General features: G+C 38.9%; 2 protein-coding genes across 2 annotated transcripts in view; one reads left to right on the top strand and one right to left on the bottom strand.

Annotated features, from left to right (window-relative positions):
• The window catches only part of fancm (FA complementation group M), a 36,729-nt gene that overhangs the window by 11,134 nt on the left and 3,564 nt on the right, over positions 1-22,031 (bottom strand). Inside the window, exons 5-13 of the mRNA XM_086095612.1 lie at positions 8,674-8,805; positions 7,253-7,385; positions 7,058-7,147; positions 6,538-6,642; positions 6,273-6,451; positions 5,460-5,666; positions 4,333-4,573; positions 4,098-4,249; positions 2,333-2,497 (exon numbers count right to left, since the gene is read on the bottom strand). Coding sequence (XP_085951738.1) covers positions 2,333-2,497; positions 4,098-4,249; positions 4,333-4,573; positions 5,460-5,666; positions 6,273-6,451; positions 6,538-6,642; positions 7,058-7,147; positions 7,253-7,385; positions 8,674-8,805 — 1,404 coding nt within the window. The remainder of the gene's footprint in view (positions 1-2,332; positions 2,498-4,097; positions 4,250-4,332; positions 4,574-5,459; positions 5,667-6,272; positions 6,452-6,537; positions 6,643-7,057; positions 7,148-7,252; positions 7,386-8,673; positions 8,806-22,031) is intronic.
• On the top strand, positions 12,143-21,381 carry soul3 (heme-binding protein soul3). The gene is made up of 5 exons (XM_086095617.1): positions 12,143-12,737; positions 17,462-17,556; positions 18,076-18,217; positions 18,299-18,482; positions 19,797-21,381. Exons 1-5 carry the CDS (start codon positions 12,506-12,508, stop codon positions 19,966-19,968), a joined length of 825 nt encoding a protein of 274 aa, XP_085951743.1. The 5' UTR covers positions 12,143-12,505; the 3' UTR covers positions 19,969-21,381.

Below are 22,031 nucleotides of genomic sequence, written 5' to 3'. Positions count from 1 at the left end.
CGTCTCCTGATCACAAAGAGCAGCGTGACAGCGAGCTGCGGAAAACATAGCGTGCGCTTTTTCTTGGCCAGGCCAGACAGAAAATGTCTTCAAATGAGTGGAAAAACAACCTCTGGCCTTCAGAAAGGGAGGGAGCAAAATGTGTCAACGGGATTTAAAAGGAGGGAAATAAGAAAGGTTGAGCATTTTGTACGCGCAACGGTGTTTATAGAGCAATAGGTCAGAAGGCCTCTGCAAATTCCAGCTAAGGAAGTAAGCCACAACTAAAGTTCTGCTCGCAGGGGATAAGACGTGCGGAATGGAACACAAAAGTGCAATTGTGAGCCCTTAAGTGCTTAAGTAAATATTTCATATTTATAATTAAAAGTTTAACACAAACTATAACATTTTATACAAATATATGCAGGAAATTCCCGTTTTATTCATATGACATTGACATACTTTTTCTTTTGTTTCTTTTGGTTTTAAATAGTTCCGCGAACAGACAACATTGTCCAACCAGTGATTCCCAACTATTTTGCCATGACAGGTCATCACAGGAAATTATGCAATTTCACCTACAGTAACTGGTTTGAAATGTATTAATTCACTACAAAAGGATCTGACCTGTTCATTTATCGATGCTAGCCTAGTATAGTGACAGACAGATCTTTAAAAAAAAAAAACTTTTGGTTTATCAATCATTATCTTATTATTTGCGGGGTGGGGGGAGAATAGCGTCAGAAAGCTTCTTTGAATTTGTTGGCTGCACATCCAGGCAAGAATCTCAAGCACATCCCAAAGATTCTGCTAAATTCAGGTGGAGACTATTTGTGTATAATGAACTCTAAGCTATGTGACATTTTTAGTTGCCTGTTAGAAGTAACCGTCACAATACAGTACAATGTCGTCATTAAGCCTTAAAAAACAATGATGTGGCCCAAGAAATGCCAGCCACCAAAGCTATCTGATACGAAACAAGTCATCTGATGATTTCATGCAGCTAAATTGCCACCCAATGATCGAAATGTGATCCTTTTCCTATCGGTCTTATCCTGCTCATGGCTCCTGCTCCTGCTCCTGTTCAGGCGACCCCACCTGACTCAGTGACAAGCGGGCTACACCCAAGCTTGGTCGCCCGGTGGTAACTGACTCCACGCCAGATGAACAAAACTCAGATTCTGAGTTAGTCACTTTAGAACTGGGTTGGAATTATATGTCTAACATTTGGTCGGTCTAACAGTGATTGCACATCTGAAAGAAGCAAAGTTAGAACTAGATTTTCCAGATCACACAAGCACAGGTACAAGAGAAGCACAAGACCGTGGTAAACAGTTCATAACATGCTCTACACAGACAGAACAACAACAAACAAACAATCCAAACAAACTTCTATTTGAAAGAAACGCCTGCAACCTTGTAGCACATATAAATATACCCAACTTGTTTACAATTACATGGAAACTATTCCTAAAATATATCCCCAAAACCGAGCAATTCAAGATGATGTCCACCAGACACTCGTCCCTGTTTTGTTTTGACAGGTGGGCTACCTTGCTTTAGCCAAGACTCAGGGATGGAAAACAAAAGGTGGGTTTTACTATAATCTCTGACCCAATTTTGGGGATTTGAATCGATGCAGCAGTCTTATCGATGGCCCAATCTTCTGAAATTTGAGTGCAACTGGACAAACATCAGGTTGTGAGTAACAAAGCAACCAATGTGACTAAATTACCCGTCCGATATGAAATGTCAGGACCAGGCTAATACTTGTTGGGAGCATGTAAAACAAACCACGTTTAAGCCTGTTGAGAATTATGTCATTTAAGATGATAACAATGAATCTTATGGCAAGTTTTGATTAACTCTGATAACACATCTGCTTTGTTTTTGAACTGTCAACATGCCTGTGGATAACACTCAAATACTGGGAAAGCAAATTGTCGAAAAAGAGAAGCAGTTGTTTGCTTGAGTGGAAAAAAACAAGAAGACACACGGACAATCTAAATGAATCATTATTATCAGTTGAATCATGACGCAGAAAAAACACTGAACTTGTTTGTGATGTCAAGAATTTGCCTTCTAGGTCAAAAGAATGACTGTCCTTACTTAACCCAAATTAAAGTCGTATGTTCTGAATAAAAATCAGCTGACCCGTTTCAAAAAAGTCAGTGTTTCATGGAAAAAATATTCCTGCACCCCCACCCTCGCACCCCAGCTTGTGCAAGCTTATTTTGTAAAAGGGGCAAATTGGATTCTTGATGCTTCATTGTCACATAATCGATTTATTATATAAACAGACAAGATATTTAATGTGTCATTCTTTGGAGGACTATTTTATACAACACCTCACCTCGTTTTCCTCTCGCATACTGTCGATGAGCTGCATCACCTTAATGAAATTCTGGCAGCGTAGGGAGTGGTCAATGACATGGGTCGGAAGCGCCCGATGTTGCCAGTGCCTCCATTCAAAAAGAGAAAGCTCTCTGACGGGCGCGCCGTCCCTTGGGGCGTCCTCCTTTGTAATAGAAAATTGTTGTATTTAGTTAATAAGCTCTAGACAAAACATTAGGCACTTTTGCAAAAAGTCACAAGTGCTGGATGAAAAAATTCAAGGGTGCCCCGATGTATTTGTTCTGTGACCATGTATAACTCAAAACATATGTATCTCAAATCATCATTACCCATTAAAATTAATGGAAATGTCATTAATTTGTCCCAGTCACCAATAAAACACCCCAAAACATTTTCTAATAAGAAAACCAGCACTTTACAGTATTGTACTTTCTTAAAACATACAGTAATATCAATTAAATAAAAAGTAAAAATAAATAAATAAACAATTTCATGCTTTAATTCACTGTGCAACTCCTTCAAGTGAGCACATTGGCCACCAGGGGGCTGTAATAATGTTCATTTTTATAAAAACTACAAATGCTCATTAAGTTGCAGTAATATTAGTTGTTTTCGCAAATGGAAAAACATCATGCTCGTGTTGTCTCTCTACATGTGTTGCTGCACTTTTTGTGTTCAAATATTCATTGCTTAATAAGGTTATTACACTGCAACTTTGAAGCTAGTTTCGTTAGCCCATCTGAAGTGTTTTGCATTGTGTTAACATTATGCTAGCAGACAAAAATGTGGTTTGGTGAAATGCACATGTAATTCTCTTTATTTCATGGTTAGTTTTACAGTAAACTTCAATTGGGAGTGGAAATAATAAGCTTGAAGCAAGAAGCACTTGGTGTGTTTTGTATTTTTTAAAGAATTGCTCACTAGCTGCTTAACCGCGGCCACCATCTAACGCTCGCCTCTTGTAACTCAAAATTTTTGCTTGCAATTTAAGACAAAAATCGAAAGAGCAACAGCTCGTATCACAGAAAAAAAAATCAAAATCGGGCGAATCACAAGTGGCTGTGAGGTTACTGAACTCTGCTCCTCTTCCCTCTCTGCCTCCCCTTTATGGACAATAATAACATCCAACAACAACGATAACAAACCGGTTTGCATTGTTGCAGAATGTCACTACTCCCTTTTTCCATTTATCCTTCTTACTCAACGTTTGACGACCATAATAAGTGATTAAATGATCCGGAGGCACGATGTCATCTCAGGTATCTGAATATTTCTGCTCTGCACTTTATTGATGACAAGACCTTAAGTTGCGCTTAGACTTTGTTGTACTATGCCGAATGTTTACACTTGGTTATTTTATGGGTATTTATTTTGTGGGGTTTTGCACTTTACCAACTCTGCTGTATTGAGGTTTCCTTGTGACAATGACAATAAATATTCTGAATCTAAATCTGAGGTATCACTGCGCTGCCTTCAGAGAGTGAGATTTTTTTTTTAAATTATAGATAATGTATAATTTGTAAATGTTACTATTTTTTATTGTATTTGTATGACTGTTAATCAAATCATTTTCATCACCCTAAACATCATTATGCCCTTATGAGTGTATTGAAGTTCAGCACTACTGTACTACAACTCTAATATTATATACAGTATAACAATGTATTGCATGAATTATTTTATTGTTAATACTAGCTAACTAAAGCAGTTAATTAATACTTTTCAACAAGAATAACAGCAAAAGAAAGAAGAAAAAAAGAAACCTGAGCTGGTCCATCATGTGGTAGGGACACGAAGCATGATGATTTCCTCAAGGTTGGCTGAGCTTCATTTTCAGCCAGCCTCATGGTGGACACCCACAGAGAATACTCTGTGCTGCTCAAGAAGCCTCCCGAAGAGGCGCCCGCCTGACATGCTGACAAAAAAAAAACTCACACTCAAAACAAAAGTGCAAACTTTAAGCTTTTTCATGAGACTCTCAAATCATCGATCACTCACTGAGGTTTTGTGGGTGAATGAGTGAGGCCCGATTCTGGGCGTGCGACCGGCGACCCCTTGAAGACCGTCTGCTGCTTTCCTGGTGGTCAAACTGGCCAGAGTTGATGTGCATCTTATGCAGCGTGGGGGTTATATCGTCAGGTAGCATGCGGGGACTGTTGGGGTACATGTGAAAGCCACTTTTGTTGCCCGCGATGGACTTCAACAGGCTGCGTTTGTTGCTCTGGCTCTGGTTGTATGTCTAAGAGGAAGTTTAAATTTGAGGTCAGGTGAAAGGTTGCACAATGCCGTAAAAAAAATAATTTGGCCACTTCCACTTTTCACACTATCGGATCACCAAGCCAATTTTAATATCTCATGAATAACAACCCAAGTAAATACAAAAAAACTGTTTTGAAATGAGGATCCCATTTATTAATGGCAAAAAAAGGATCCAATCCTATTTGGCCCTATGTGGAAAAAGTAATTGTCCCTTCTTGTTAAATCATGAGTTGTCTATGATTAGCACAGTTTTTGGAAATCTGATTTAAATTTCACTGGCCACATGCAGGCCGGATTAGCGCCAGATTGGTTGAATCAAGCGCTCACTTAACAGATCACTATCATCTTGGCGTCAGTGTGGCGCAGTCATTGTAGACCAATCACATACAGTATCTTTTGGTTCTGTGCAATTGATTTCTTTTCGGGAGAATTTATATAAAATTATTATTTTATTAAAATTATTAATAATTATGAAGATTGTGGGTTACAGTGTAGTGTATTTTTTTTATGTGTGTACTGTACCTGGGCCATTTATCAATTATTATGGGAAGATAATATGCTTATTAAGCTCATGCTGGCCCCATGTTAAAAGTTGATTCAAGGACCTCCAACACCAGATGACTATGATAAATATCATATACACGATAGATGACAACATGGAACTGAGAGAAATTATGTCACGGCAACCCCTGATTTGGTTAGATCTAACGCTTTTGTTCATGTTTTTCTTATTTGTTTTTGTATGTTGTGTTAGGGAAAAAGAAAAAATAATACAGTTTCATCAGAAATCAAGAAGGTGATCACTCCTTTTTACAGCAATTTACAAGTAACACACTGACATTTAGGACTACAATTCAAATACACACCCTCTCTTCCCGTCCCTCAGCCAGGATAACCACAATGCGTCCTTGCCTCTTGCGACCAGTACGGCCCATGCGCTGCACGAGGCGGATGGGATTCTTTTGCGCGTCGAAGCAGACGATGAGGTCAACCTCGCCGATGTCCAGCCCTTCCTCCCCTACGCAGGTGGACACAAGCGTATTGAAGCCACCCTGACGGAACCTGCTCACCACCTAGTCATACAACAACAACAACATTCTAATGTTTTCACATAAATAGTGGAGGTACATACTTTAATTTTTTAAGAGAGAGAGAGAGAGAGAGAGAGAGACAGAGAGAGACAGAGAGAGAGCTCAAAGACAACAACAACAAAACTATGTCATGGCATTGCACTTTTTTATCATTAGTTTAAAAAACATTTATCAACAGATCCAATAAATTATTGAGCTACTAATTAGTGGCAAAATATGGAACCTTTTTCATAGGTTGATCAATTGCTGGAAAAACTTTATAAAGGCATTTCTGGAAGGTGACGGGAAGATCATAGCAAGACTTCTTGAATCCTCTAATTTTACTGCTGTCATCTGTACGACGCTCTCAGGCTTTGACAACTGTGGCATTTATGAGCGCTATCTTTCAGTATTCACGTCTTACATTGATGTGCAATGAAAATCACGTGTGTCCAAATTTAGTGAGTTTTCCATGTGTATGCCATCAACAAAGAACACAAAGAAGCCATTGGGGTTATTTTTTCACCTTCAATTAAGACATGCTTTTTCATTGGAAGTGGATGATGTGATGAGATGTGATCATGATAAAGGGAAAGAGAAAGTCTCTACCTCCAGTTGCTCCTTCTGAGTGAAACCTTTGACTCCTTTCCCTGCTGACGCTTGCCCCATGAATGTCATGACTCTGATAAGCGGGCTGTGGCGGTTCAACATGGCGGCGATCTCCTGCACGCTGTCACGGAATGACGAAAAGATCATCACCCGTGTGCTCACTTCCTGTGCCCCCGAACCTGGAGGTTCATTTCATGGCATTAAAAAAACATTTAAATGAATGATTACGTCACCACATTGATGAATTATGCCACGAGCAAATTACCATTATTGTCGGACGCTCGCTCTACCAACAGTCGGAAGTGTTGCAGCACCACGTCTTCCAATTTCTGTAGCTTGGGGTGACCATAAATGAAGGGTTCATCTGAGCCTACGTGTGTGAATGATAAAATGTAATTATTTTAAAAAGCCATGAAAATAATCTCCTCTCCACGGCTGAATACCATCTGCTCATAAACGTTGGCGTTCTGATTTTGAAACATTTTTCCCCAGCCTTTAAGCAATATTTTAACATTCTTAAATATTATATATATATATATATATATATATTATATGTTAAAATATTGCTTAAATATTATATATTAATATATATATATATATATATAATATTTAAGAATGTTAAAATATTATATATATATATATATATAATATTTAAGAATGTTAAAATATTATATATATATATATATATATAAATATATATATATAATAGAACTGAAATAAGCGCTCTGATCTGCGAATGAATAGCGTTAAATCTTATGTTTTGAAAAGAAAAGTATCTTAAATACCAGGTAGCTTCCCAAAATTTGCCTCCATCTCATGATAAAGGTCCATAAAAGTGGGCGTCCTCTGCAGCTCATTCCTGGCCCGGGACATTTCTAAAACAAAGGAATGTCAAACAGTGCACGGCTATGAAATGATACCTCCCCTGGCAAAGAATGTGGAAAATAAGCAGCTTGAGGGTAGAAATCTATTAAACAAACCTCTGGACCCATCCATGATCCCCTGGACGTAAAAGAACAGAGACCTGAGTCCCATCTGCATGAGTAGCTCGTAGCCATGATACAGGCTAATGCAAAGGGCAAAGTCTCCCTCCAGCATTCCCTGCTGTGATCCCTGCAGACACAACATGCGAGTACACAAGACTACTGTGAAAAACATCGGGCAGGAGTGTGAAATACAGTGGTCTCCAAGTCAGACACCTTTAAAGTGTAACATTTGGACTTCTACTAAAACCTGGGGAAAAATATCCCTTAGAAGTCAAAATGTTTACATGGCGTCAACATTTCGCACCAGACGTCAACACACCTCACTTGACCGAATTTCAGCCAGCATCAAAGGATTACAGTAATTTCTAGGCTAAAGCCGCACCCGACTGCAAACCGCAGGTGTTTTAATGTTACCGCACCGGGTTTCAGCTATTTTATTTTCCATAATGAGGGCGCAAATTGTCTTGCTTCTTTTTTTTTAAATATATATTTGGGTAAATAAAAAAAAATATTTTTCCCCATTGAAAATAATCTATTTTATTTTTCAACAAAATATAGAATAATTGGTACTTTAATAAACATGTACCATGTTAAGTTTAAAGAAATAGCAAAATGTTAACATTCTTCTTCTGTTTACATTTTTTCTTGGTATGTTACTGTGTCCCAAACCCTGCTGAGACATTCCTATAACAGACCCGTGGACTACTCATGTTGTCCTGCTAACGGGCACCTTTTTTTTTTTTTAGGACTTTGCACATTAACCCATTAAGGCCTAAAGCGCCTGGCAAAACCTGTTTCATATTGTTCCCAGCTTAGAAGTCCCCTCAACTCAATACCATTGAAAGACAGTGGTCATGTATGCATGCAGTCAATAAACCTTTCAAATATGGAATATTAGCAATAGTGACGTAAACACACGGCAAAACCTGAATGTGCTCATAATCCGGTTATTAAAAACCCAAATATGACCCCTGGGTTACTGATTTTCTAACATGAAAAAGCCACATGTTTTTATCCATCTCAGAGGGCTGCCATTTTGTAACTTACTGTTAACTGAAAATGGCATCACAGTGCCTAAAAGCTAAGATAACACCATCACTGATGACCTGTTTTATGGGTTTGGTCATGTGATGTTCACAAGCTGGATGGGGGGGTGACTGTTTAGCCAATGGTATTTTGGAAAAATGAGGCACTGTGATGTCATTTTGAGTCGACAGCATGTGGTAAAATGGCCGCCCCCTGAGATTGCTCAAAATGGGTGGATATGGCGGCTTAATTCATCTTGCACAAACACAAAATTGATCAGAATATAGTGTTTAGAGTAGTGGGGGTGCATAGAACATATTGCTGTAAATGAATTTTTTGACTTATTGAACCAGGAAATGTATTGGTTCATTTGTGGAAAACAGTCGTACCTTGATATGGGATGGGGGATTCTTTCGGAACTGGTCTCTGGCAAGGATGAGCTGGTACTTGGACAGACTCTGCAGATCCTTGCGTGCCATCACTCGGTTGTGTACCAGACGAGACATGAACTTCTCCAGCACCTAGCGGGGAGACACACACACACACACACACACAAAGCGCGTATGTAGGTCATCATAATTGGCCATTTCCTGCCGATGCTTTTTCACTGACGAGCAGGCACAAAGCAGGGAAGTGATTCCACGCATGCTTGATCACGCTCACACACATGTGCTTCTGTTATTTACCAAACCAATCTTGCACCAGCTGGAAGATAAATAGTTGTATTCTATTTCCAACAATAGACAAGTAATAGCATTTGGGCTGGATATGAGTTTTCTTTCTCACTGCCCTCCATTTGGAATAAAAGCAATGGGAAGTTGTGAGCAATTTGTCACAGACAATTTGAGGATGTTTATTCACCCTCACAGCGTCAGTCACTACAATTTCAATTTCGCTAATGGTGAGACGTTGCCCGAGAAACGGAGTAACAACACAATACTGAGTAACATGCAGCGCAGCATGTGTGATTGAATTTCTCGTATGTTACACACATTTGAATCGTTTGAGGTAACGTGTTATCATTAACTCGCATATATTTACCGACTAACCTGCTCGCTAGTGAGTTACGATAACATCCGGTCTATATTTCCCCTAATAGACCCCACGCTACACAAGGTGTGACATCCACTTGAATAAACACCACACGTCACACGTCAAAGAGACATTTCATTTTCGTATAAAAAAAACACAACAACTTTGCAATGACCTATTCGACATCATTACAACACATGCCACATGCGCATTAATCCAAAGATTAAAACATTTTTAAATTGAGTAGTACATGAGAAGGGTCACATTAATTGTGCAATCATTTATAAATGGTTTATACCTGGCATTTGAACAGGGGTGTGTAGACTTTCTATATCAATTATAGATGGTAAAACCTACAGCATGGCCGTTTCCCAGAAATGGCTGATAGTGATCATGCTTTGCTTAAGATAGGAAAAATGAGCCACTTGGCCCATTTGGGCTAAATCTCAGCATGCTTGTCAGGGGGCTCAAGCAAGGTGCTCTTTACACTACGTTCAATAACAACCATTATTCCCCATGACCTTCCAGTAAAACCAGCAGAGAATATATCGCGTATCAGAATATGTTCTTACATAGTATGTGCAAAACATCTTACTGGTACTGTGCTTTGTTTAATGTGTGGTGGTTTATTATTACATCACAAATGATTTTCAAAACACAATTACTGATAACATGGAAAAAAAACAGGACTGTCAAAATTATTTATTGAGATACAAAATCTCATTTACTATGGAGGAAAGCCTGTCAGATATTTGCTTTAATAAATAAAATACTATTAATCAAAACAGTGTTGTAATTATTTTTGTTTTGACAGCCATGCCGTGCATACATCATCTTATGGGCAACAGGAAAGATTGATGATCAATTGTTTACATTTTTTTCTATGGAGTTATTTATATTATTTAGTTGTATAGTTTTATTTAGATAAGCCAAAACAAGGAACAGAAATCTATGTATGAAGAGCGGCAATGGGGGCAGCGAAGCGCAGTATGACTGTGTGCATGTGTGTGCCAGTAGCTGATTGGTTGAAAGGCTTGGAGTTAAGTGACGTGAAGAATGCGAGAAAAAAGGCGCTAGGATGGCTGCTATTAATAACAAAAGCTGCACATGGCCGAACTCTGCATGTCAACAACGGAAGGGGCGAGCGCGTGTGATGTGCATGTGAACAAGACTTCCTAAGGTCAACTAAAAAGAAAAAGAAATTGTCTGACCTAACTCATGTAAGGAAGTTAATACAGCCCATCACATGATGACGCTCACCTTGGCACAAGCTGCTTATCAATCACATTTTCACTGATTAAGCTCATCTCTGCGCCCAGTTATCAATACATTCAGTTATTGTCAGGCTGCGAGTGTCAACAAATCAGGCAACAGGGATGATTACATTTAGTGTACATGTATGTGTGCGCACACTTGCATTTACTGTACATGGCAACTCCCCCACAGACTGTAGAGGATTATATAATGTTCTCCCCCTACGTGCTTGTGGAAGGGTGCAACATGGTGGCTGGCTGTCGCGGCACCGCAGATCAAACAGATCAAAATCCTGCGCATGCTCAAGTTCAAGTTTGTTTATTACGCTCCAACAAAGAACTCATTTGTCCGCTGTCGGCCACATTAAAATATGACGTGACAGGCAACCTCTGAAGTGGGTCACGTGGCCGTTTTGTGACACCAGTTGACTTTCATGCTGATTTCAAAGATCACTCGAGGACAGGATGTATAGTTGATTTATTTGAAGCATCATATAGCCTCTTTCACATGCGTGCGCACACACATACACACACACACACATACGGTTTAAGACTTACATTAAGTACAAAACTAGGTGAGGACAGCCTGAACTCATGTTTGTATGCATACACTAGTAACAAGAAGTAAAGGATTTTCGACTTTGGGTGAAAATGCTAAACTTAAAAGTGCAAGCTCCATATCCATTTACCATCTATTACCAAATGAAGAGTTTGAATTTGATGTAAGCAACAGATGAAGTGAAAAGAAATAGCCAATTTAGCTGATTTGACAAAAGCAACAGATGAAGTGAAAAAAAATAGCCAATTAGCTGATTTGACATAAGCTACAGATAAAGTCTTACTGGACTAGGTGCATTGTGGTGCTTGTTACTTTTTTACTTGTGACTGCCACCTCTGGCCTAAAGTGTAACTTCAGCTTCTGTGTCAAGCTCATGCATGGTGTGCAATTGCGCTCAAATTAACTGAGCTGCAGTTTGGGCTGTGCTTTTTTTCAGTTTCCATCCCAAATGTGTTGTATGCTAACACTTCATGTCCGTGGGGACGAGCATAACGTCACCCTCGCTCCACCACTCCCCACCCCCAAGAAACTGTGAACACTCCACACTGAAGGGAAACTCCAAGCTGATAGGCGCAATCACAGTTAAAAAGTCAGGGCTCATTGTACTCATCTGGGCGTTGGTGGAGCATGCATGATGTAGAAATATCTTTAACATTAACATTTTAAACTCCACACTGCAACTTTAAGTTTGGGTTTAATTATAAATACAAGGCATCAACCAAACATTTTTGTTTTTGCCTGAGTTCTATTATTATTATTATTACTATTATTAGTAGTAGTACATGCAGAAAGCCAAGCGCCAGTTTTGACTAGTTTGTGAAACCTTATTGTAAAGTAAGTAACCGTTTACAATTACAATACAATTTTTGGCTACTCCATCACTATCACCGCTGTTCTTTTCACTTTGTTGATTAACCCGCTACTTGCGCAAGAACGGGCCGTGTGGTTTGGTTGGCACTATTTATCGTCTCGGCAGCGGCGCGAAGATAGGGGAGTGGTGAGGCCCTCGGAGTCACGTGGTGCGGCTCCTCTCCTATAAACATCTTAGGTCCTCCGTGGGTGCCAAACACAGGCAAAGAGGGCGATCTCTATAGTCTTATTTGTTAGAGGAACATAAAGTACAAGTTAATGACGGGCTTGTGTGTCGTAGATTCTATATTGTCATTGTTTGTTTAATGGCTAAGCGAGTCGTGTATAGTCGTGTAGTGGCGGATTTGTTGACGCACGAGCGGCCGTGATCCTTATCTGGACGCGCGCTGCAGCGAAGTCACGAAAGGAAGAAAAATCGTCAAATTTCGGACTTTATCGTGACATTATCCCTTCGTCTCTTACATTTTAAACAGCAGTACGTATTTTTGTTTAAATCGCTACGACAAAATGGACCGAGGCGGCTGTCAAATGAATGGAGGTGGCAGCGGCCCCGTCGACGGTGGCGGCGACGGCGGCGGCGGCGGCGGCATGATCACCCTGGAGGACTTGGAGTCTTTCACCGAAGACCCGCTGTCCGATTCCGGCACCGGGAGCCTGGAGGACGAGGACGAAGACCCCGACCGACTTCTGCACTACTGGCAGGACGTAGCCAGGGGACACCAAGTGGACGTTGCCAATGGTAAATCACTACATATGAATACAAATTAAAAAAAAAACGTACTTTATTGCTAAGTTGGGACGCAAAAGAACTGTTGTGACAGTTAGTTTAGCTGTATTTTTTTCATGCCTTCATAAAGCAGACAGGTCGAAACAACAAGTGACGACGTGCAACTACTTCGACTCAACTTTCCAAAATGCTCCGAGTTTACCGGAATGTATTGTAACATGGTTTTAAAAGGCAACGTTATGGATAGAAATGCATACGAATGTGGTATTACGCAGTGTAGAAAGAAGCTGCTGCTTACTAGTTTGAGATCATAAGACCTGGAATAATGACTTGGAAGACAGACTGTTTAAAAAAATAAATGAAAATGAGTCTATAAACGTCTTGTGGAGTCAATAACATGATTAAATGTCTCTTCAGTCCGTTTTATTTATTTATTTTGTCGAATAAAGGCACCAAGTGGACCTTTTTGAGTGGAAGCAACCTGCCAAAATTGAAGAGTCAAAACAACAACAAAAACAGAATGACATTTGATACAACAACTTTATCAACTACATACTAATGTTCTGTTTTTGAGTGACGCCGTCTGTGAGGTAAACATGTTAATTATATTTGTATTAGGGCTGGGCCAAAAAATCTAATTAATTTGATTCATCGTCATTTTAAAAATCGAATCGTTGAAAATTTGCTACATCGGGAAATCAAATTTACTCTTCTGGATTATTAAAAGCTGTTGTTCTTATGTTCTGTTACATTCAAATGTGTTTGTGAGTTGTAATTTTGCACAAGTGACAGAATGCTGGATAGGTGGTTTACAAGACATGTTTACAATAGCTACCAACTACTTAATTGTGGCATTTAACAACAAACTATGAATGTTAAATTTATATTCAAACTAATTTAGAATCAGTATACATTATTCTTGTTTGAATATTTTGCACAGGAATTATTTTTGAATAAATAAAACCTTTAAATAAATGTTTGTTGGGTTTATTAGATTAAAATTGATTAAAACCGTAATCGTCCTGAATGACTGCAAAAATCGAGATTTAATTTTGGGGCCATATCGCCCAGCCCTAATTTGTATTAATGCTTAGAAAATGTGCACAGGACGGTAGGCTGATTTTGAGTGTTACACGCATACCAATAATGGGGCATTTTTCGTAAAATGGTGAGCATCTTGTTTTGACAGATTGTGTTTACATGGGAACATGTCACCTGTCACATTCTCCTCACACCATTTCATGGAGAGAGAAAAAAACAAATGGGACTCACAGTCCATTAAAAAAAACATACATATATTCATACTGTATATACTGTACACTCCACTATTGATTGTCTACAACCAAAACACGCCATTGGTGGCCGATGTGGTTGGACGTACGGTATACGTGTCATATAGCACGACTTTTTACAATACTGTCAAAGTTTTGTGATCTGCTCACAGTAACACGACTTCATCAGAAACAAGGACAGAAGGCTCAAAAGTATTCCATTTCGGAATCATCACAGTCTTAAATATTGATATCATACCACAGATTAATATTTTGTACGTCAGCGCTAGACTATCACACAGTGGGAAACCCAACAACATACTGGCGCATGTCCCTCCTCCTGCCCTCCGAGCAAAGCACTAATTGAGGATGGATTTAGCACAAAATGGCTTGCTGGAGCTTTCTGCCGCATTGAGAGATTATCTACCTCGTATGTACTGCTCGCTACGCGGGTGCTGCTGCTGCTGCTGCTGCTAAGCCCAACACGTAAATACAGTGCAGAGGACACAGGTGAATCGTCCTTTGCAGAGATTTATAGGTTTGGCAGTTGGGAGATGTCTGCCAAACAGGCATTGGACATTTCAAATGTAAATCATCTTTTACGATGTATTCAGGAACAAGATCACATGGATGACCGTCACTAATAAAGTTGTCAATGAAGGCTGTCAATCAGCCGGGACCCGTGCACTAGTTACCCAGAAAGACAGACACTGACAACCATGCATAAAAATACGTTTTACGGAACCATATTTCATAAAAACACTACAAACAACCATTATTAGACATTTAGCACCGTAAATATCAATCAACCACTGCTGTATGATGTAAGTGTATATTTATTCATATGTGTGATCATAGACAAAATTATTCAGTTCTATATCCGCATAAAAATGAATGCAATTTTTAAATGTAAGTAATTTACTCAAAATAGTACACTCATTAACTAAAGTTGTTAACACTTGGTTGATTAAAACAAAGTGATGCCAGTCAGCTTTCCTTTTCAACCTCTTTCTCTTTAAAACACAGTCAATGTGGAGGTGTGGTCTAAAGCAGAATCACTTGTTTTGAAGGCAGCAAATGGAGATACAGGTATTCTTTTAAAAGACATTGGTTGCATGGTTGGTTACATATACTTTTGAAGGACATGCAATAAGACACGGACAATTAAAAAAAAATTAAGATTAGGGGATGACAATGGGAATTCAACAGCTAACTAACAATTTATGTGGAAAGTTTTCAATGGCGAAATAGTTTCACTTTTTATTTGGCACAGATATGATTACTCGAGTCAGTGAGAGGAAGAAGAGACTTTTTTTTTGTAAGTTGGCACTTATGTGATGGTAGTTGAGTTGACTTGACATTGATATTTTTTCAGTACGCTTTGCAATCTATATTCACCAACGAACAGCATATATACATATATATATATATATATATATATATATATATATATATATATATATATATATATATATATATATATATATATATATATATATATATATATATATATATATATATATACGCAAGACAAGAACAGTGACGTAGGCTGGATGAAGGCTTGCCCCCTACTCTGCGATGGTATTGTTTTGTTTGTTGTGCTTGCCACTGGGACAGCCAGATAATGTTGCCCAACTTGGCCAAACAGGGATACCTGACCTCATTCTGGGCCCATCACAGCAGCAACCCGGGTTCTTCATATTGGGAATTTGTTGTGTTTGCAAATAATCGCAGACTTCTTCATGTGTGGTGGAATAATTCCCCACTCTCCTTCCACTTTGATATCGCGGGTCAGAAAATTGTTCAAAAGCTGGCTAAAGCCTGTCTTTTCCCCCCATTTACCGGGTCCCACTTTCTTTTACCAGAAGTGTGCATTCAGGAATGCAGGACAATTTACATTAAAGTGACAAACTGATTTTATTCTGTGCTCATCTGTCCCAGAAAGCAGCTCTGTCTCCTAAAGCCCAAAAAGTGATTAGTGACCAGTCAAGGTTATGCGGCTCTGAATGTCAGAGTAAAGTCCACGAGTCGGTACAAATGGCTAAAACGTACACAAGAATAATCCGCAAAAGAGGAAGTCACATCTGAGAAGGTCACGCTTTACACATAGAACTGTTGCCCAGAAAAAGTGTACTGTATATTCAAGTCTTCCAGACAATGCGATTCAGAGACTAGTTGGGCGACGACTGCTTAGCTTTAAATTGGCTGCGACATGAGCATTGCTTTAATCCGAGGAAGCATGTGTCGTGACTGTTGACTTCTTTGAGATTGAGGCGCTTGCTGCCATAGCAACAGATTATATGGCTTGCGTCTTCGTTGAGAACGGATGACTGAGTCAGACGGACATCGATTTCTTCTGATGACACATACAAAAATGTTGGTCCTGTCGTTTCGATTGATCGGTGGCAGATCCATGCGACCTAGTTATCCTCTCATCATATTGATTTGATGTGATTGAATCTTGAGTCTATTTTTTTAATTCCAGGTGATGGGAGTTCCATTATCATCGTTGTGTTATTAGTTACAAGTCAGTCAGCGAACCAGAGTAGTTTTTTTTTTTTTTTGGGCATAGTGTGACATACGTGACCATGCATGGACATGTGCGTCAATAATCAGTGTTCTCTGGGTCACCTCTAATCAACATCATTCAATGTGATGCCTTGGCACAGCACTCTGCCCATCTGGATGCCTTCTCACGCCAGTACTAACACACACCATGTGAACTCTGGGTGTTTTTCTCATTAGAGGCTAGAGAAATTTGGGGTCAACCCTTTTCACACCAGTGTTGATACTAAGAAATGAGAATAGCTGGCCCGAGCTCAGTGTTAAAAAACATCAATTCGAGATTTTTTGGGGGTATTCACACATCCAATCCAGTAAGGTGAATTTGTGAGTTGTCTACCGAAAACAGATGGAAAACAATGTTTTAGCGAATGGTATTTTGGAGCCAATAAGCTCTGTGATGTCTTTTTCAGTCCACAGCAAGTGGGAAAATGGCCGCTCTCTCATTGAGATTGATTAAAAAAAACGGTGGATTTTTCATCTTAATTTGTATTCCTCAAGCGGAATATTAATTGGAATACCATGTTTACATTAGTAGGGGGCGGGCACATATAACATAACAGAAAGAACATTTGACTTGACTGCACCTTTTAAATTTCCTAATGAGCATAAAATGTACACTAACAATAAGAAAGATGGTTTTGTTCAAGAGGGCAAGCATGATTCTTTACTAAGCAACATAGCTAACCACTGCTTTTTTTTTCAGCTGTGGAATCGTGGATCATTTTGATAAGGTTTGTTTGAAACATAAAACATACAGACAAGACGATTGAAAACAAACCCTAAAACACGCAATGACCTCAATTTATTTGCTTGTGATCATGCTACAATTTTTTTATATATTTTTTTATTTCTTTCAACTGACCATGCATTCATTCTGTTGTGTTCGTATTTCTAATGCAGAAATGGCTGAACCCATTCAACAGTTATCCTCCAATAACAATGGCCGCAGTAACCGGGAACACATCCCTTTCACCCTCCTGTCACGCAAAGAAAAGGTATGGACCTGACTTTTTGTTTTACCAACTTTATTTGGAAAGTCAATAAAAATGCTCTTGTTATAACAAGCCATGAATGTACTAACAATATATATATATATATATATTTTTTTATTTTTTATATATTTTTTTTAAATAATAATAATTATTTTGTAGCGTGCACTCCCAATTACTTCATCTTCTTCGAAGGGATCATGTTCCCAGTGCAGTAAGCCACTTAAACCCCCTCGTGGGCCATAAAAATAAAGCTGGCTAATTGGGTTAACTTGAGTTAATTAGGTCATTGAAACTTGGCAGGAGATTTGCATTTAAACAAAGGACAGTCACGGAGCTCTATTCATAGGGCAGGTGTCAGAGCAAGATGAGATTTTTTTTTTTTAACAAGTATCGCCAGATACTGCCCGCTTCAGACCACACCTGACTTTGCGATAAAAATGATCTACTAGCGCTCACACCTAAAATCCGCATTCGTTATTCTTGTTATTTACTTATTATTAGCTTTTGTGTACCTTTTTGTAGTGTGGGGAGCTGCTATATGAGAAGCGCCATTATGAAAAGGGCCACTGGGCCAGCGTAAAAATGCGCGAGGAGACTTACGAACAGAGCATCTGCTACGGCTTCATGAGGATAATGAGATACATCTGCCAGCAGAACTCTTTAGGTGGGATTAAACACAAGTTGACCAAAAGCTCAACAGAATTTCGCTCTGTGACGTGATGACATATTTCTCTCTCGTGCGCAGGCGACTACCTGGGTATGTCACTGCCCATCGTGACCGTGGTGCGCACGGACGAGAACCAGTCTGCCATCGCCCAGGAAGTGACCGTGGCGTACTACCTGCCCACCAACCATCAGGCGCAGCCCCCTCAACCTCACGACAGTGACATCGTCATTGAGATCTGGCCTGCAGCTGTTGTCTACACAAGGTGAGCAAAGAAAGGAGGGCAATGGTGGAACTCGTCTCCAAAATAAACAGATTACTATAGTATCTACTGAGCCTTAAAAAGTCTTGTACTTATTTTCTAAAATTAAGGCTTTAATAATAATCATTTGAATACACACAATTGAACCTTTGAATTTTGCAATAGTGAGAAATTGTCCAAATTCTTGGAATTTCAGCATCTCAACAGTATATATTCTCAGATTTCTGTACTTCTCCATGAAAATAGACTTTCTATCTTTATGTCGAATGGACTAAAACATTTGCTTTTATTTCGGAAAACAACAACAACATTTTTGCTTATTTATTTGTTAGGGAAACCAGTCACTGAATCTTATAAATTTGTGGATTTTTTGCACTGGCAATTTGAAGTAATGCTGTGTTTTTTACTATAGGGATGCAAATAAAAACTTTTATCCCCTTTATCGACAAAATTAATTCACAGATTAATCGATTATTTAAAACAATGAGTAGCCTAGGGGTCTGCAACCTGCGGCTCTTTAGTACCTGTCCTTTGGCTCCCTGTGGCTCTTTTAAAAAAAAAAGTGTAGAAATTAATATATTTTTTACATATTTAGTTAAATTTTTTAGATAAAATATTTTTGAATTAACCATTTAGGTTAAAAAAATAATTATTAAATATTCAAAAAATGTCAGAGTCAAAGTTTGTAAGTTATCAATAAAAGCGACGAAAGGTAGATGAAAATGTTTTTGTTTTTTTTAAATACCTGAAAAGTGACCATAAAATGTCCAAAAAGAGCAGAAAACTACCATATAATGTATACAAAATTGACCCAAAAAAGTTCAATTAAAATTAATTTCATAAAGGCAGAAAAGAGAATGTTCAAAAAGTATCCATAAAATGTCCAAAAACAAAAGAAGAAAGGCAGAAAATTACAATGCCTTTAAAATTGCCAAAAAGTCGGAAAATTCATTATTTAAAAAGTTATTAAAAATGGGAGAAAACCCATTCAAAAAGTAACTATAAAATGTCCCAAAACAAAAGAAAAGCTGAAAAATATCATATAATGTACACAAAATTGCCCAAAATAAGTCCGAAAATGTATTTGAAAAAAGTCAGAAAATAAAACATTTTAAAAAATTATAAAATGTCCAATAAAGGTAGAGGCAAAAAAATACCATATGTCCATTCTGTTTTGTTCATCTTCATCATAATGTTCAATGGTTTTGCGGCTACAGATTTTTTGTAGTTCTTTGGCCAAATATGTCACTTGACAGTAAAGGATGCTAACCACTCTTTCCTCCTTGTTAAGCTATTTCTACCCACCTCCCCCTGCAGGCCCTTCACTGGCCCCACAAACGAGTTGACCATCGTGAATCAAATCAACACCATGGCCGAGCTGCTCGAGTCCCCCGGCATGTGCGCCAACGACTCGTTCATCGTTGCCGGCTACACCAACCCGGCGCACAGCCAGCGCCAGAACGAGATCTGGTTCATGGAGCGCGGTTGACGGGGCACAGCTGAATGAGATTCCCTGGCGGCATTCCACACCCCACGCCCCCCCCCCCCCCACCTCCTCCTCGAGCCTCACAATGACTCCTCCCTATTACACCACTTCTGACCAGTCGACAGCTCTCAGGTGCAACATCGTCCTTTCTTAGTCGCTGCCTCATCAGACCAGCGCACTCCACACTTACCCATGCCATATTCAAACCCTTGTCAGTGCTGTAATACTGCCGCTAAATGATTCTCGGTAGTGGACGTGCCGCCTAATCGTGCTCCATTTTTGTCTGTAGTACTGCTTCTCTGTCGCATTTTAGCTTGCTGACTCAATGTGATGTCAAATCTGTAAGTGGTGATGTTTTGTTGTTCAAATGTCGGGATCACTGCAGGTTAAAAAAAAAAAACGGTTTTACAAGATGATTCAATCAACAGGTTACCACACAACCAGTCACTTCTTTCTCTGTCGGTGTTTGCGGGGTGAATCGATAGCGTGAAGCAGGAAGTAGTTCCTGTAGTGCGCAACATGATGGATGCCAATAATAAAACTACCTGAATGGAACTCAACACTAATTGAGAAACACATCAGTGTGTGAATGTAAGAGATTGTGTGTGTGTGTGTGTGTGTGTGTGTGTGTGCGTGCATACAACCAAATTCTACTGCTGAATGACAATCAAAAGCACTTATATAGATCCGATGCAAGCAAGTCAAAGCATTCCTCATGTTTCCTCCACCTGAAGATCGTCTTTTATTTTTTCACAAAATGCTGTACGGGATACTTAATGTTAGTGTACCTACTCACTGAGTAGAGACAATGCAGCTCGCTGTACCGCCGAGATCGGATTATTATACAGAGACTATTAAGGAAAGTGAAATGTTGCCGTTCAAATTGTTTATTTGTAATGTTCTATCATAAAGATTGATAAATATCGGTACCGCTTAAAAACACGTGTACCCTTAGGAAGGGTTTATACATTGGTTATTCAGGGTACCCTTGCAAAGTGGTGCTGAAATATCTGTAAGGTAAAGACACTCAGTACTGCAATGTGCATATTTTCAGATTAAACTACCCGATTAACCAGCTGTACTTAAATATTTTTTGTTTGAAAGATACTATAAATTATTCTATGGATGACAGGATTTTCAAATAGGATAAGGGAAGTTTCATTTCCTCAAAAATTATTATTTAAAAAAAAAAATACATTCGGGTTTCCCAAATGACCATTAGCAAATATCCAAAGATGTTCTTTTTCACACCACGGCTGTGAGTGAGATGTTTCGAAGCCATGATAAACAATGCGAGTGTTTCTCCCCTTTGTGAGTCTGGTTATATGGGAACATCATCTGTTTTGTGTTTGCTTATTTTAGTTGAAAGGCTAATAATGTGTGCTGTACTGTGAACATAAAAGTGCAACAGCAGGATGCTACTGTGGTTTTATTTTGGTCAATAAACATGGGCTTGTTTCCTGTCTTTTAAAAATGACACAATAAGAGTCTATTTAATTCAACTTTTTTTCATATTATGTAATTTGTTTTATTCAAATGTTTCTTTCTACAGCACAGTCCATTGACCCCTTAAGTCAATTAAAGGACGCCCGAAACCTCTTCTCACATTGGACAACCTTATATATGGAGTGAACACTTACTGACCACAATATTAATAACACAGTTTACGTTGCAACATACTATAACAATCATAAACGAATATCTTTTTGACAGTCTCAACTCAAACACAATTCGCACTTAGCAGAATTTTGTAAAAGTGCAATTCCTTGTACAGTACAAGTCCTGTTTACCCACACTGGAATGTCCCTCAAGGAAAAACCCTCCCTTTTAATAAGATCGAATGTTGCCAACAAAAGGTGGACACGCCCTACTCAACCCTAACACACAATGACTTCTCGTAACGTGGACTAAAATTGGTACGTAACAGCCATATGAAAAGAGAACAGCGGCGAGAATCAATCAGCATGGATAATTACTGCAAGAACGCTGCTAAACCTGATGACTAAATGAGGCCATACGTTCCCATGACGTCACGTATAAACTCGCTCTTTCTTTAAACCACAATA

The sequence above is a fragment of the Leptonotus elevatus genome, chromosome 14, assembly GCF_054856555.1.
Source record: "Leptonotus elevatus isolate MCC_2025b chromosome 14, RoL_Lele_1.0, whole genome shotgun sequence".
In the NCBI taxonomy this organism is placed as follows: domain Eukaryota; kingdom Metazoa; phylum Chordata; class Actinopteri; order Syngnathiformes; family Syngnathidae; genus Leptonotus; species Leptonotus elevatus.
The sequence above is the reverse complement of the archived record's forward strand: the minus strand, read 5'-3'. Positions and strand labels throughout refer to the sequence as shown.

What these genes read in the sequence shown, in the direction of transcription:
- soul3 (XM_086095617.1), top strand. Translation starts at nt 12,506, where the DNA reads ATGGACCGAGGCGGCTGTCAAATGAATGGAGGTGGCAGCGGCCCCGTC. An exon ending in CCAAGTGGACGTTGCCAATG is followed by an intron (nt 12,738 to 17,461) that starts GTAAATCACTAC and finishes TTTCTAATGCAG; the next exon opens with AAATGGCTGAACCCATTCAA. An exon ending in CTGCCAGCAGAACTCTTTAG is followed by an intron (nt 18,218 to 18,298) that starts GTGGGATTAAAC and finishes TCTCGTGCGCAG; the next exon opens with GCGACTACCTGGGTATGTCA.